The 13569-nt window shown below is 43.4% G+C and overlaps 1 protein-coding gene across 3 annotated transcripts in view; it reads left to right on the top strand.

The window, feature by feature from the left end:
• The window catches only part of LOC111223508 (regulating synaptic membrane exocytosis protein 2-like), a 35280-nt gene extending 22601 nt beyond the window's left edge, over window positions 1-12679 (top strand). For 2 of the 3 annotated variants that reach the window (XM_022747689.1, XM_022747688.1), the window contains 11 exons: window positions 1199-1366; window positions 2341-2450; window positions 6883-6905; window positions 6997-7094; window positions 8119-8259; window positions 8541-8725; window positions 9044-9179; window positions 9410-9522; window positions 10132-10233; window positions 11189-11328; window positions 12004-12679. In XM_022747689.1, coding sequence (XP_022603410.1) covers window positions 1199-1366; window positions 2341-2450; window positions 6883-6905; window positions 6997-7094; window positions 8119-8259; window positions 8541-8725; window positions 9044-9179; window positions 9410-9522; window positions 10132-10233; window positions 11189-11328; window positions 12004-12192 — 1405 coding nt within the window. In that variant the 3' untranslated portion in view covers window positions 12193-12679. The remainder of the gene's footprint in view (window positions 1-1198; window positions 1367-2340; window positions 2451-6882; window positions 6906-6996; window positions 7095-8118; window positions 8260-8540; window positions 8726-9043; window positions 9180-9409; window positions 9523-10131; window positions 10234-11188; window positions 11329-12003) is intronic. The other variant, XM_022747690.1, reaches the window with a different exon arrangement.
• The last annotated feature ends 890 nt before the right edge of the window (window positions 12680-13569 follow it).

The following is a 13569-nucleotide window of genomic DNA, read 5'->3' as shown; positions in this document are numbered from 1 at the left end:
GTACAGGTAATGATGCAGGTTATAGTTTCATCATTGTTTATACTACGGCTACTTGTTGGAGTAATACTGCTTGTATTGGTTATAGTGCTGGTTTGAATCCAGGTTCTATTCCTGGTTGTACACAGTTTGTAGTACAGTTGTTTTTGACTGTCTGTTTCTGTGTATTCAGGAGATCACTGAGGAGAATGTCTGTTGCCAACTCTCTTGATTCTCATGACAGGTAATGCAGCTTCTGGATGAAGAATTGTAGTAGTAGCAGTAGTAGTAGTGGTGGTGGTGGTAGTAGTACCTATCATCAGTGTCATCAGTTGCAGTAATTGTTGGATAAGTCATCACATTCTCGTCTCCACACGTTAGATATTTTAATGGTCCGAACCACACTCCCTGGACAAACCACATGATGAATGGGAGCTGTGAGGACTACAGGTGAGCCTCGGGGTTTATGGGTAATGTAGTGTAGAGGATAAAGTTTTTAAGTTCATTATGTTCTAGAGTTGTGACGTCTTTCTGTTCTTCAGTCAGGACTTCATCCCAGACTTCCCCTACGAACCTGACGCCTACGACGAAGAACTGCTGAGGTAACTTGACTGACAGACAGTTTTCAGGTGTAAATGTAGTTTTTCAGTGTCACCTCCTCCTCCTCCGCCCCTCCATCCAACCTACAGTTCTTTCTCAGTCCAGAGTACACCAAGTTCAAATCTGCTCTCTGGGTTTATCTGTAGTCCAAACTCTTGATATCAAGAGGACACAGTGTGTCCAGTTTGTAACTGAGACCAGAGTTCTGGTGGTATCTCCATCTGAGCTAGGCTCAGTAACTCAACTCAAAGATCCCTTACAGGATCAAAGACCTGGTTCGTCTAGAAGATGGTCTGGTCTAAAGAACAGCTCTGTGAGGGTGTCATTGTAACTACAATTTATTCTCAGGGGAACATGCTGCTGACCTCACACTGTTCACCCTAGGATGATGACCATGGATGATGGGAAATGTAGTGTTCAGTTTTCTTCTTCTTGGGTTTTTGATTTCCAGCCTTCAATGCCTTACACTTCCTGTTTACCCTAACCCTCCTCAGGTACAGTACAACCAGCTGATCTGCTGACAGCAGCCTGATTCTCACAGAGATGTGACTAATTAACCCGTCTTGCAGGTGCAGTGGTTGTCATGGTGACGGTGGGTGATGGTTGTCATGGTGATGTGCAGGTATAGTCGGGGGATGGACCGGCGGGATTACTATAGTCGCTCTCGGTCAGCTGACCAGCGAGCGATGGTGGACCGACCCGTCTACACACGCTCGCACTCCACGGACCGAGCTGACTCTGTCCACCTGAGGCCCAGACGCTCTGCCCCCTCCTCACCTGCCCTTACCAGGTGACCGACAACTGATCGATCAGAAACCACCTCCGTCTCCATGGTGTTTGCCAACTGTGGTTTTTTTTATCCTCAAAGAGAGGCATGACGTCAGTCTGAAGACTGGCCACACCCCTTGTGTCTTAACCCCTCGTCCTACTTCCTGGTTGGCTCACAGTGACATCACACCACTGAAAACCTGTCATTGTCTTCGATTCTCAGTCACATGATTTCTTTTCTGTTGGGTTGAATTAATCTTTTCTTTTGCACATGTTCACCTTCATATTATTTTTGTTTCTTGCTCCTATTCATGTTTTTTTAACAGCATGCTGGTGTTTGTTGTTTATTTGTTGGTTGCTTGTTTGTTGTTACACTGCATGAGTCTCTGAAGAGATTAGACTAGACTAAACTTTTGTAGTCAGGTCGTTGTCCTGCAGTGAAGTCAGGCTGAATCTAGACCTGCAGACTTAAAGACTGAGCCCCTGCAGACGGTCTCTCTTCCTTTTGACCTGAATTGTTTCCATGGAAATTAATTAAAAGAAGTGGTCAGAGCAGGAAGTGGAAATTAATTTGTGCATTTGTGGGAACATGACTGTCACTCTGTGAGTTTGCAGGCTCAGAGAAGTCTGGACGTTTTGAATTCAGCCTGAAACTGCAGCAACAGGACAACATGGCTCACAGTTCTGACTGACTTAAATCAGTCCTGGTTCTTCATCAGCTAAATGGACAAGACATGGAGAACAGTGCAGATTCTTTGTGCCAAATACCCTGCTCATCAAATCAGTCCCTGTAACCATGGAGACACCTCTCAGGGCCACAGAGTATGTTATAGCCACTCACCTGCAGCAAACAGTGTAGCATGGTCCAGCACAAACCTACATAAATAAAAGCCTTAATCTTACATTACTAATGACTACAACCACTTTGACCTCTGACCTTTGACCTTACTTCCCTCCTGTCAGGTTGGTAGTTTGATTTCTGTCTTTGTCCAACAGGGCTAACCCTCGAGGCGGATCTACCCAGACGAGTCCATCAGGAACGCCGGTCTGCAGCCGCCGAGGACGCCAGTTGCCTGCTGTCCCGCCCAAAGGAGCTCTGGACAGAAGTATGTCTGTTAGAGATATTAGTTACTTGTCAGGTGATATCTCCAACCAACCAGACAGCTACTGAGTTCATTGGGCAGGTTTTTCAGGGTTTATCAGTAAAAGCTTGGTCCTCTTCAGTCTGACAGGTGAACAGGTTTCTACCTTACAACCTCAGGTTTATAATGAAACAGTCAGGAGCGGCAAACTGCTCTAAAGGTAACAAGTAAAATCTTAATGCAGAGTGTTAGGGCAAATGATGAGGATTTTGTCTATTATGGTGGACAGTCTATTGGGGTTTACTGTGACATATAACTGTGTATCCTCGGCATAAAGACGGAAAGAGATGGCTCCCTGGTGGTTGTAGTGGTCTAACAGTGAGTTGTGTCTTTCAGATGGAGGAGAACCCTCTGACATTGTGCAAACAGGTACAGAGATCTGCGATCTGTGTGTAACAGTTCACCTGCTCTTAGTTCCTTCAGCATAGAACTAGAACAGCCTTGCTTCTCTGTAAGACTTTATAGTATTTGTAGTCATGTACTGATCTGATATCAAACTATTGACTGGAGGTAACAGGTTGGGATTTGTTTAAGGAATATTCTACTTATTCATCACATTATGTGTCTCTTATGTGATCCTCTGGCATGCTGGTAGATGTAGTCCCTCCAGCAGGTCCAGGTTTCTGTCCCAGGATATCTTATCTCTGTCTACTTTAAACTCCACTTCCATCATTGTCCTCCTGGCTGCATCCCACTACCTGATCTCTTTTCATACAGTCACCTATTTTTAGCCACTTTAAGAGATCCTGGTCCTGATGGTTAGCTGGCTAAGAAAAGTAGCACATACATGATTTTTATTAACCAAATCCTCCTGCTCCTCCTGGGGGATCCCTCCAAGAATCACCACTTTAATGTGGTAGAGGGTTTTGAGTAGCTCCATGACCTTGGGAGCTATGTTGTCGTTGGCAATTGTTGTTAGTTTTGCTACTAGACAAACTCATCCTAGATGGGTTGACAGATTGGGAGCAAGTCCAGAACCCTATTAAAGTAACAACTTTAGAAAGAAGGATTAGAGAGATCAGGGCCCTCTCAGGGATTGTGCCATGTGATTGGTTAGCTGTTGAAACAGGTCATCATTCTTCACCTCACTGTCTGTTTTCATTCATTTTTCATCATCTTTTCTTTTTCATTTTCTATTTAATCTTTCACTGTCCATCAGTTTTGGCAACGCCCACCACAGGAGCACCAACTGCAGCTCTAGTCCCTCCCACTACCCACAAACAAGCCCCTCCCCCTGTCAATCACCAACCACCTCCTCTTATACGAATCCAAGCCCCGCCTCCTCCTGGACCCATCCAACCTCACCAACCCCCTGCCCCTGCCCCTGCACCTGCACCTGCACCTGCCCCTGCCCCTGCCCTTGCCCCTGCCCCTGCCCCTGCCCCTGCCCCTGCACGTGCACCTGCACCTGTACCCGCACCTGTGCCTGCACCCGTACCTGCGCCTGTAACTGCACCTGCATCTGTGGCATCCCCTCCCCCACTTCCGGTCCAAGTCAAAGTCCTGCCCCCAGCACCTGCTGCANGCCCCTGCCCCTGCCCCTGCCCCTGCCCCTGCACGTGCACCTGCACCTGTACCCGCACCTGTGCCTGCACCCGTACCTGCGCCTGTAACTGCACCTGCATCTGTGGCATCCCCTCCCCCACTTCCGGTCCAAGTCAAAGTCCTGCCCCCAGCACCTGCTGCAGCCCCACCCCCAGCTGCAACAACTGCTCCAGCCCCACCGCCAGCTCCTGTAGTCCAATCACAGCCACCTCTTCAACCAGACCCTCCCCCTACACCTGCTCCAACACCTGCCCCCACACCTACCCCTGCCCCCTCACCTGCCCCCTCACCAGGCCCGCCCCCTCAGACTCCAGGTGTGTACATCACAAGTTTGGTGTGTATAGTGATGAACCAGTCTGTCAACTAGATCAGTCCAGCTGATAATTCTGCAGTCACATTTGGATATCTCAGTCCTCATCATCATTGTTCATTCATTCATGTGTTCATCTTGGTTACATCATGCTGATGTCATCACACCTGTGCGTGTCAGAGCCAGACAGACGTTCAGCGACACCTGGAGGGACCAGAAAAGGCAAGTCAGTCTCAGCTTGATCTGATGGTGCGTTCAAGTGATCCTTGTCAGCTCGTAAACTGATCCGGTGTTGTTGAGTACTGGGATTTGACCCCTGACGGTTTAACTGGTTTAGTGTCAGATGGATCACCTGAACAGAGTGAGTGTTCAGAGTGCTGCTGTAGTCTGACCAATCACCTCTCTCTGTCTGTCGTAATGTAGAGGTCACATGGGAGGACCAGCAGAAAAAAACTGCCAACGGTAATGTACCAGCTGTTAGCCACACCCACCTAGGGGCAGACAGGTAGCTCGTAGAGAAAGTGACATGTTTGTCGCCTGAGAGATGTTGATTAGAGGAAGTGCAGTAGTTAGAGTTGGTTTGAATTTCTGGTCTGTGCCACTTTTAATTCATATACACATTTAGTCAGACATCCATCCTGCTGTTCATTGGTTCATGCAGTTATTCTTCCAAACCTTCCTCTCCTGGTCTGTGTGACTCGTTACTTGTTGGTTTGATTTTACTTTTATCCATCCATATGTCCAAGGGCTGGGGTATGATAATAATAATAATAATAATGATAATAATAATAATAATAACTTATTAACACATTAACTCTATTTGTAAAATGCTTTTCTGAACATGGTTACAAAGAGCTAAATTAAAGAATGTGATAATTTTAACAAAAAGCAAGAATAAAAAGTAGTTTGGGATGAATTACATAAAAAAATAAAAATAATTCAGTATTGTAAAAGATATATAACTCATACAGGTCAGTTAAAGGCAGTATAAAAGGGTGTGTTTTAGCTAATGTTTCACAGTTTAGGTGAGGATTTTGCATAAATACACAGTTGCAAAAGGGGATTTTTCGGTCGAGTCGATGTGAGTGGGCAGCCTTGCATGTTTCACCTCAAGAGGTCAGAAGTTTTGCTTGGAGTCAATAAAATATCCTTTATAAGTGAACTGAACTGTATTATTGGAGCAGCTGGAACCCAATGATGGGATAGTAAACTGGAATCATTTAAAGCTTTGCAGCTGCATTTTGTACAAAGTGCAGAGAATTTAGTGTTTTTTTAATTGAAACATAATGATAGTGATATTAGTGTGTGAGTGATTAAAATGGAAAAATTACAAGTCATCCAACACTTCTAAGAAGTCCTTTAGTCAGACTGCTGATGTCAGTAGAGTTGACAGGAAGATACAACTGTGGATCATCTGCATAAAGACAAGATATATGTAGTGTAGATATAAAACATACTGACTGTGGATGAAGATAGATGTTGCATTTCTGCAGGTTTATGCTAAATTACTGCCTTTTTTTTTTTTTTTTTTTTTGGGCTTTTGTGCCTTTAATGGACAGGACAGTAGAGAGACAGGAAATGGGGAGGCAGAGAGAGGGGGAATGACACGCAGGAAAGGGCCGTCCGAAGCGGGAGTCGATCCGGGGGCCAGCTGCAGCGAGGACTGTAGCCTCTATATATGGGGCGCCTGCGTAACCCACTGCGCCACGCGACGCCCCTACTGCCTCTTTTAATGTCGGATTTATTACTGTTAAATGGGCATTGTCATTGTAGACTCGACTCATGTAACCAAACTTAAGCCTGTTGTTTGATACCCAGCCCTCATCCATACATTGTTTTACCCATCTGTCCCATCCCTCCATCTATTCATCCTTTCCTCTCTCCTGTCCTGGTTTGTGTGAAGTGTATTGTTTGTGAATCATTTCTTGTTTGGTTGAATTTCTTCTTTCGTTTTACATCCATCCATCATCTATCTGTCCATCGTTGTCATGTGAAGGGGAGGTGTTACCACTGAGCAGAGAAGGTAGAGGTCCTGACTTTATCTCTTTTTTTATTTTCTATCTGAGCCACTGTTTTGAATTGAAACTTAATTTCCACTTCGACTAAAGTGCCTGTTTTGGCTTGTTGCAGGTGATTTTCATCTGGTCAGCAAATGTTTTCTGTTTTTCTTTCAATTCAGTTGTTTTTTCACAGATGTCTTCAGAGTCAGTTTGAATGTGAAGCAGAGAGTGAAGCTGAAACTCTGCTCTACTGTTGGTTGATCTTTCTGTTTGGTCATTACTCTCTGTGATGTCAGGAACGTGAAGTTATCAGTTGTCATTAGGTCAGCCTGTTGTTCAGGACAGAAATGTTTTGATGTCACTTTTATAAGAGAATTTTTTGTACCTGAGCAAAAACTGAGAATCTAAATATATTGAAACACATCACCACAGGATTCAGTGGCATCACTGTTCAAAACGGTGACATCACTGATCTGAAACCTGAAACTATGACACACTATGAGTGTTGTGATAAACTTACTCTGCTGTTCTGTCTTTGCAGCTGTGATGAAGGATCCATCGAAGGTGAACAACATATCATCAACATATTACACAATACTGTACAGATACCGCTGATGATGTCACACACCTGCTCACCTGTCCTCTGTCTGTCCAGATGAGGGACAGCCTGTCCTTTAAATCATCAGACAGTGATGTCAGTGATGTATCGGCCATGTCTAATGCCTCCGACACTCGATCTATCCGCAGAATCAGGTGAGACCAGGAACCAATAACAGAGCAGCTTATTTTGTTGATATGCCCTCTTGTCCTGTTGTACTGTTAGTTTGTCAGTCTATGTTATTCAGCAAAGAAAAATGAAATAAAAATAATACAGATTGTTTTATAATGCACACAAAGCTGCTGAATACTTCTGAAAAAATAAAAAACCAACCTCTGAGGACCCTAAAGGTTAAAGCACCAACAACAAACTGCAGGGTCCCGGCCAGATGCAAACTTTTGCCACATGTTGCTGGCCGTTTCTTTCCTGTTGCCTCCTGTCAGCTCCACTGTTGGGTGTGTGACAGGCATAAAATGGCTGAAATAATAATAATAACAATAACAGTAAACAAGGGTTAAGATGCTTTCAGGCGACAAGAGGTCGCCGCCTCCAGTGTAAACATGACAGCAGAAGTGAGGAAAGAGGGAGCTACTGAGTTTTCAACCTTTTCAACTGGCTCACCATGTAGTCATGACAACCACAACATGTCAGGATATAGCAACAGTAGTGTAGTTTGCTAAAGACAAACTATCCCAGTCAAGGCTGGTTAAACTGGGTAGGTTAATACCAGTTTGGTTGTATGCATCGAAATTTTGTTATAATACCTTTAATACTTCCTTGATAGAGACATAATGCATATTTATGAATAAATTTATGTTAAAAAAGGAATGACCTGAGTGTCCTGGTGACCTAATGGTTAACTATAAGTATAAACTATATAACCACAACGTCCACACTTCAGTTTGGTCTTTGTTGCATGTTGTCTCTCTTTATCCCTTCATAACTAAACACTGATGAATGTTACTTGCATGTCTCCCTCTAAACATATTGATTTGTGTTATTTATGTTTATGTCTGCGTTTCGTGTTTAAATTATCATGCATGTTACTTCAACATGCTGTTTATGTTAGCATGTTTCTTTAAATTTGCATGTTAGCATACATTACTCTTCATCATTCTGTCTCTTGCTGCACGTTTCTGTCCGCATGCTCCTGTGCTATCCTCTCATTGGCTGAGACAGTCGGGCTGAGGCTCTAGAAGGCCAATCAGTGGAGTTGGTGGCGGGAACACAGGAAGTAGCAGCAGAAGGCGGAGCCTCGTTGCAGAAGACCGAATCAGTGGAGGAGGGAGAGGAGGTGGAGGAGCAGCCTGAGCCTCCAAAGTAAGAGACCAACCAATGAGCTGCGACAGGGGTCAGACAAGTCGTCATAGCAACAGTATAACGCCAGCCACTTCCTCTGTGAACTACTGTGATCTATTCCCCCTACCTTTATGCCCCACTCCACCTTAAATGATTGACAGGTGTGTGTTTGCAACTCACCATCAGGTACCTGACAGGTGCGGTTGTCTATGGCCCTCGCCCTCAAGTGAGTAACAGGTCTGTTCATGCCCCTCCCCCTCCAGGTGATTGACAGGTATGGTTGCTTCTTTCACCTCCTGCAGGCCGGCGCCAGCATCTGGAGCTCCTCTCACAAAGTCCTCAAGTGTCGGTGGAGAAATCTGTTCGCTGGGGAGAAACGATGATGATGACGATGAGAAGAAAAGACGCTCGAGCTTTGGAGCGAGGATGATGGGAATGGTCGGACTGGGAAAGAAGAGTCAGAGCGCCTCCCAGCTCAACCCTGAGGGTAAGTGTGAAACCACCGACTACCTTGTTTTAAACTTCAAAAACACAAAATGTTTTCATTCACAGCACAGAGCTTTGATGTTCCTGGTGCAATCTATACGCTTGGAAATCTAATAGATACAGTTCAGCATTATAAGTACTGAGGAGTTCGGTTAGAGAGTAGATTGTCCTACAATGAGCACCAACAATCATAACTGCAGCCACTGCAACAAACCAACTCACACAATTCTCTGTTGCCCTCTGCAGGCAGGATGAAGTAACTGCAGATACTCAGTGTTGATGGACTTGTATTAAAATCATCTTCTCTCTATCCATCCAGAGGAGGAGAAGAAGAAAAAGGTGATCAGACTTCCTGTCCAAAGGAGTGTAGAAACCGGTTTGGCTGTTGAGTTTAAATCTCGTTTTACTCGACAGCCGAGTCGTGACCCCGACGCCGAGGACCCCAAACCTGGAGCGTATGAATAACTCCTCTTTCTAACCTGTCACTCCTCTTTTAAATGTGTCATTCCTCTTTTCACTGCTCTGGTTCTCCTTTATTTATTTATTCATCTATTTATTTTTAATCTGCTGTAAGACATCTGTAGTAATTTGTCTTTAATATAAATTTTTTTCTCTGTATAATAATTACGTTTTCTCTCTGTAATTATATTTATTGATTTTTTTTTCCTCACTCTCGTCACTTCAGTTTGATATTTCCAGGAGTGAAATTGGCATCAGACCAACAGTTCACTGGCTTCCTAGAGGGATTAGGCCCCGCCCAGCTGGCTGGACGACAGACTCTGGCCACGCCCCCCATGGGTAACGACCAATCAAAACGTTATTCAAATCTGTTTATATTTATTACTTATATTTATTTATCATTATTCAATTTCCAAAATAATGTGAGTGAGTGATGAAGTTACACAATTGGTCGGCTGAGTGTTGGACTTTTCCCATCGATTGTTGCATCAGTGTTTATGTTTAAATATTAGCATTAGTAAAATCAGTATTCATATATTGGTGGTAACAATTGTACATTAGTGTTTTATTTATTTGATCATTTAAATGTTGTGGTTACATGCATACATCAGTGATTATGTAGGGTTTATACTGATACATCAGTTTTTACATTTATACTTAATCCAGTATATATTTCAGTGTTTACATTCCATACAACATTTATATTCATAATAGTGACATTTATACATCAGTATTTATACGTACCTTTTGTATTCATTTATACTTTACCAGCTGACACCAATGCTCCTCTCTGATTGGTTGGAATTGACAGATCAAGACTGTGATTGGTCTGAGACACTGAACTGTTTTTATTTTTAATCAGTAACACAATGAAACACCTGAGGAAACTATCTGTCATCTGTGACATCATCTAACACTAGCTCCTTTGATTGGCTGTTTGTTGATCAGGTGACATCCAGATCGGGATGGTGTACAGAAAGGAGCGCCTGGATGTGGAGGTGATTCGAGCCCGGGGGCTTGTGGGTAAACAAGGCAACAAGAACACTCCAGGTGAAAATACTACACCAAACTACACATTACTGTAATAGCGGTATATTACACACTAATACACACTACCATACTGTACTGTAGAGTACTGTACTACACTGTTGGATAGAGTTTAATCTATAAACTGAACGTAACTCATTCATAAACAGTTTATATCACTACATAATTATAGTATAAGAGCTTAATATATTCTAACTTAAACTCCTCATATGAAGTGTTTATGACAGGTGACTGACATCACTAACATCATTAACAGGCAGCTTTGATACTGTTTATAAACACTTACATTTGCCCGATTTCTTCTGTCATATCATTTAGATGCCAAATGATATTATCATTATTATTGTTATTATTATTATTATTATGTATGTCTTTATCAGTTACAGAGGAATATGTTAACTATATATATACACATGTGTTTATAACTACAGTGACTATGAATGGTAAACAGGAAGTTGGGGGTTCAGATAAAGTGTTACCAACAGATTTAATCAGTATTGTCTCTGTCGTCACATCAGCTGTAATCAGATCAGTTTGTAGGCTTATGTCTTCAGCAGATTTCATATAAATCACATGAGAGAAGAACGACATGAACATCTTTACATGAACATAAACGAGCAGCAGACTGGAATTAATCAGTACCACAAAACCACTCCATCCATTAGCTACATGAGTTCAGGCAGATAATGAGATTAACAGCAGCACCTGGTGGATGAGTTATGAGCTGCAGTTCGAACACATAATGATAGCAGGCTAGACATCAAAACATCAGAAATGTATCCTTAAACACATGAGAGAGAGAGAGAGCTTACAGAGAACTGATCCTCTGAAGATAAAACCACTTGACACACAAACAGACTTTGATTCCTTCCGAGTCGAAGTGTAGAACCAACTGATCCTGGTTTCACCTGTTCACACTTCTCCCAAACTAAACGTGTGTGTCTGTGTTGCTGTGTAGCTCCCTACGTGAAGGTGTATCTGATGGACAACGGGAAGTGTGTGTTGAAGAGGAGAACTCGTCTGGCGAGAAAAACACTCGACCCTCTTTATCAACAGCAGCTCCAGTTTGAGGAGAATCCAGAGGGGAAAGTCCTGCAGGTGAATACATAGTGTACTATGTGTGTGTAGTGTGTGTGTGTGTGTGTGTGTGTAGTGTGTGTGTGTGTGTGAAGTCTCCAAGTCCTGTAGGGACACACCATCAAAAGAGGTTGAGAACAACAGAGCTGAGATCCTGTGGGACTTCAAGTTCCAGACTGACAAACAGCTGCTGACTAACCAATCAGACATCATGGTGGTTGATGAGCAGTAGAACAACTGGAGCAAATGTGGAATGTAAAGTCCAAAGTGGTCACAGCGGTAACAGGAGCATCAGGGGCTCCCACATACTGGGAGAGTGGCTAAATCAGACTCCAGGTTCAACATCTGAGGTCTCTGTACAGAAGAACTAAGATACTGTGCAGAACCTTCAAACTCCCAGGATCTTAAGGATCTGCTCCTCCAGCAGCAGTGACCTCTGTTGTTATCCGATCAAATAATTGTTCAAGTGTCTTAAATCTCACAATGTAACTGCCATGTCCATTTAGTAGTTGTCCTGTAGCGACTCTTTTGATCACATGATCTTCGTCAGCAGATGGAGTCGTTTTATTGTAGTAATTTCTGTTTTCTCTGAGTCTTGTGGTGTCTGCCATGTTTCCACAGTTTTGAGTGTCTGTGTCGTGGTGTTGTCCCAGTGTGGAACAGAAGGTTCTAACCTACCTGTCTACCTGTCTGTAGATCATCGTGTGGGGGGACTACGGTCGGATGGATCATAAATCCTTCATGGGCGCCGCTCAGATTCTATTGGATGACCTGGACCTATCAAACATGGTGATTGGTTGGTTTAAACTGTTTCCTGCCACCTCATTGGTGGACCCTGCCTTGGCCCCACTGACCAATAAAGAAACGGAGGGCGGCAAGTCGTAGTGTCAAGAGGTGGGACTGACTTTACCATCATAGTAATGGGCCAAGAGGGAGGAGGAGGGGACAAGTTGTTGCCGGGCGGGGCTGAAAGAAGTCCCATGATCCTCCTATGCTGTTGCATGCTGCATGATGACATCACAGCAATGATGTAACAGTGTCATGATGATGTCACTAGGAGGAGTAGGGAGGCCCCGCCCTCTGACGGTGACACGGAAAAAGACCCTCTCACTGAGGGTAGAGCTACGCAGCAAAGGATGCTCGGAAAAGAAAAGACAGGAGAGGCTATGTGACCTCCAGCTGCCAGCCAATCACAGCAGCTCCTCAGGAGTCATGTGACTGTTTGAAGCATGAGTTTACATGGAGATGCAGGAACACGAAGGTCTGGTTCTTTATGTTTTTGCATGGAACGATTAAAAGATTAGAACATAAAAAACATCAACTGTGAAAAATTTAAAGAACATGAGAACATCGCCTGAAAAATAAAAAAGATCCAACGCTCAGTTGTTCTCTGAAGATGTGTTCTGCATGACTGGTTCTCCTTGTACAGCGCTAGTCAAATAAGGTTCTACTGGTATCACTGTCATGACTCTGGTTCTATAAGCTTCTACTGATTAAGCTGATATGTCCAGTTCTATAAGCTTCTACCAGTGCCATGGATATGATGCTGGTCCTTAAAGGTTCTGCAGGTAACTTTTACCCATCTACAGTTCTATAGGGTTCTTCTGGTTCTATAAGGCTTTTCTAGTGTCACTGACACAACTGATTGATCTATAAGGTTTTATCTCATCCTTCATTTTGACATGACTGGTGCTGTAAGGTTCTACTAGTTCCGCTAAGACAACTCACATTTTATTTGTATTATTGACACAGCTCTGGTTCTATAAGGTTCTACTTGTGTCAGTAACATGACTTCAGTACAACAAGGTTCTACTAATTCCACTGCCATTTTAAGGTCTGCAGGGTCCTGTTGGTATAAGTGACATGAATCTGGTTCTATAAAGGTTCTGCTGGTGTCACTACGATTGCAGTATTTTAAATTCTGCTGGTATCACTGACATGACGGGGTTGTTAGGTTCTGTTGGTATCTCAGATAATGCCAATTCTTAAAGGTTCTAGCACCACCAACAACATTCCAGCTCTATGAAGTTCCACGAGTATTGCTCTCAAGACCAGGTTCACATGAATCACATTTATTTTGTAATTTACCAAACACATTTTTCTTCCTTCATTTTATTTTGACAGTTTCTCTGCTCAGTTCAGTCAGAATGATGAGACTCGACTGCAGGTCCAACACTTCACCTAATGGTGGCGCAACAACAAACAATGCTGTTTGGGATGTAATGACCAAACAAATAATTATGAGCAAAAACTTGATTTGAA

This window comes from Seriola dumerili, unplaced genomic scaffold, assembly GCF_002260705.1.
Source record: "Seriola dumerili isolate Sdu_G_001 unplaced genomic scaffold, Sdu_1.0 BDQW01000110.1, whole genome shotgun sequence".
Taxonomy (NCBI): Eukaryota; Metazoa; Chordata; class Actinopteri; order Carangiformes; family Carangidae; genus Seriola; species Seriola dumerili.
This window is presented reverse-complemented; position numbering and strand designations above follow the sequence as displayed.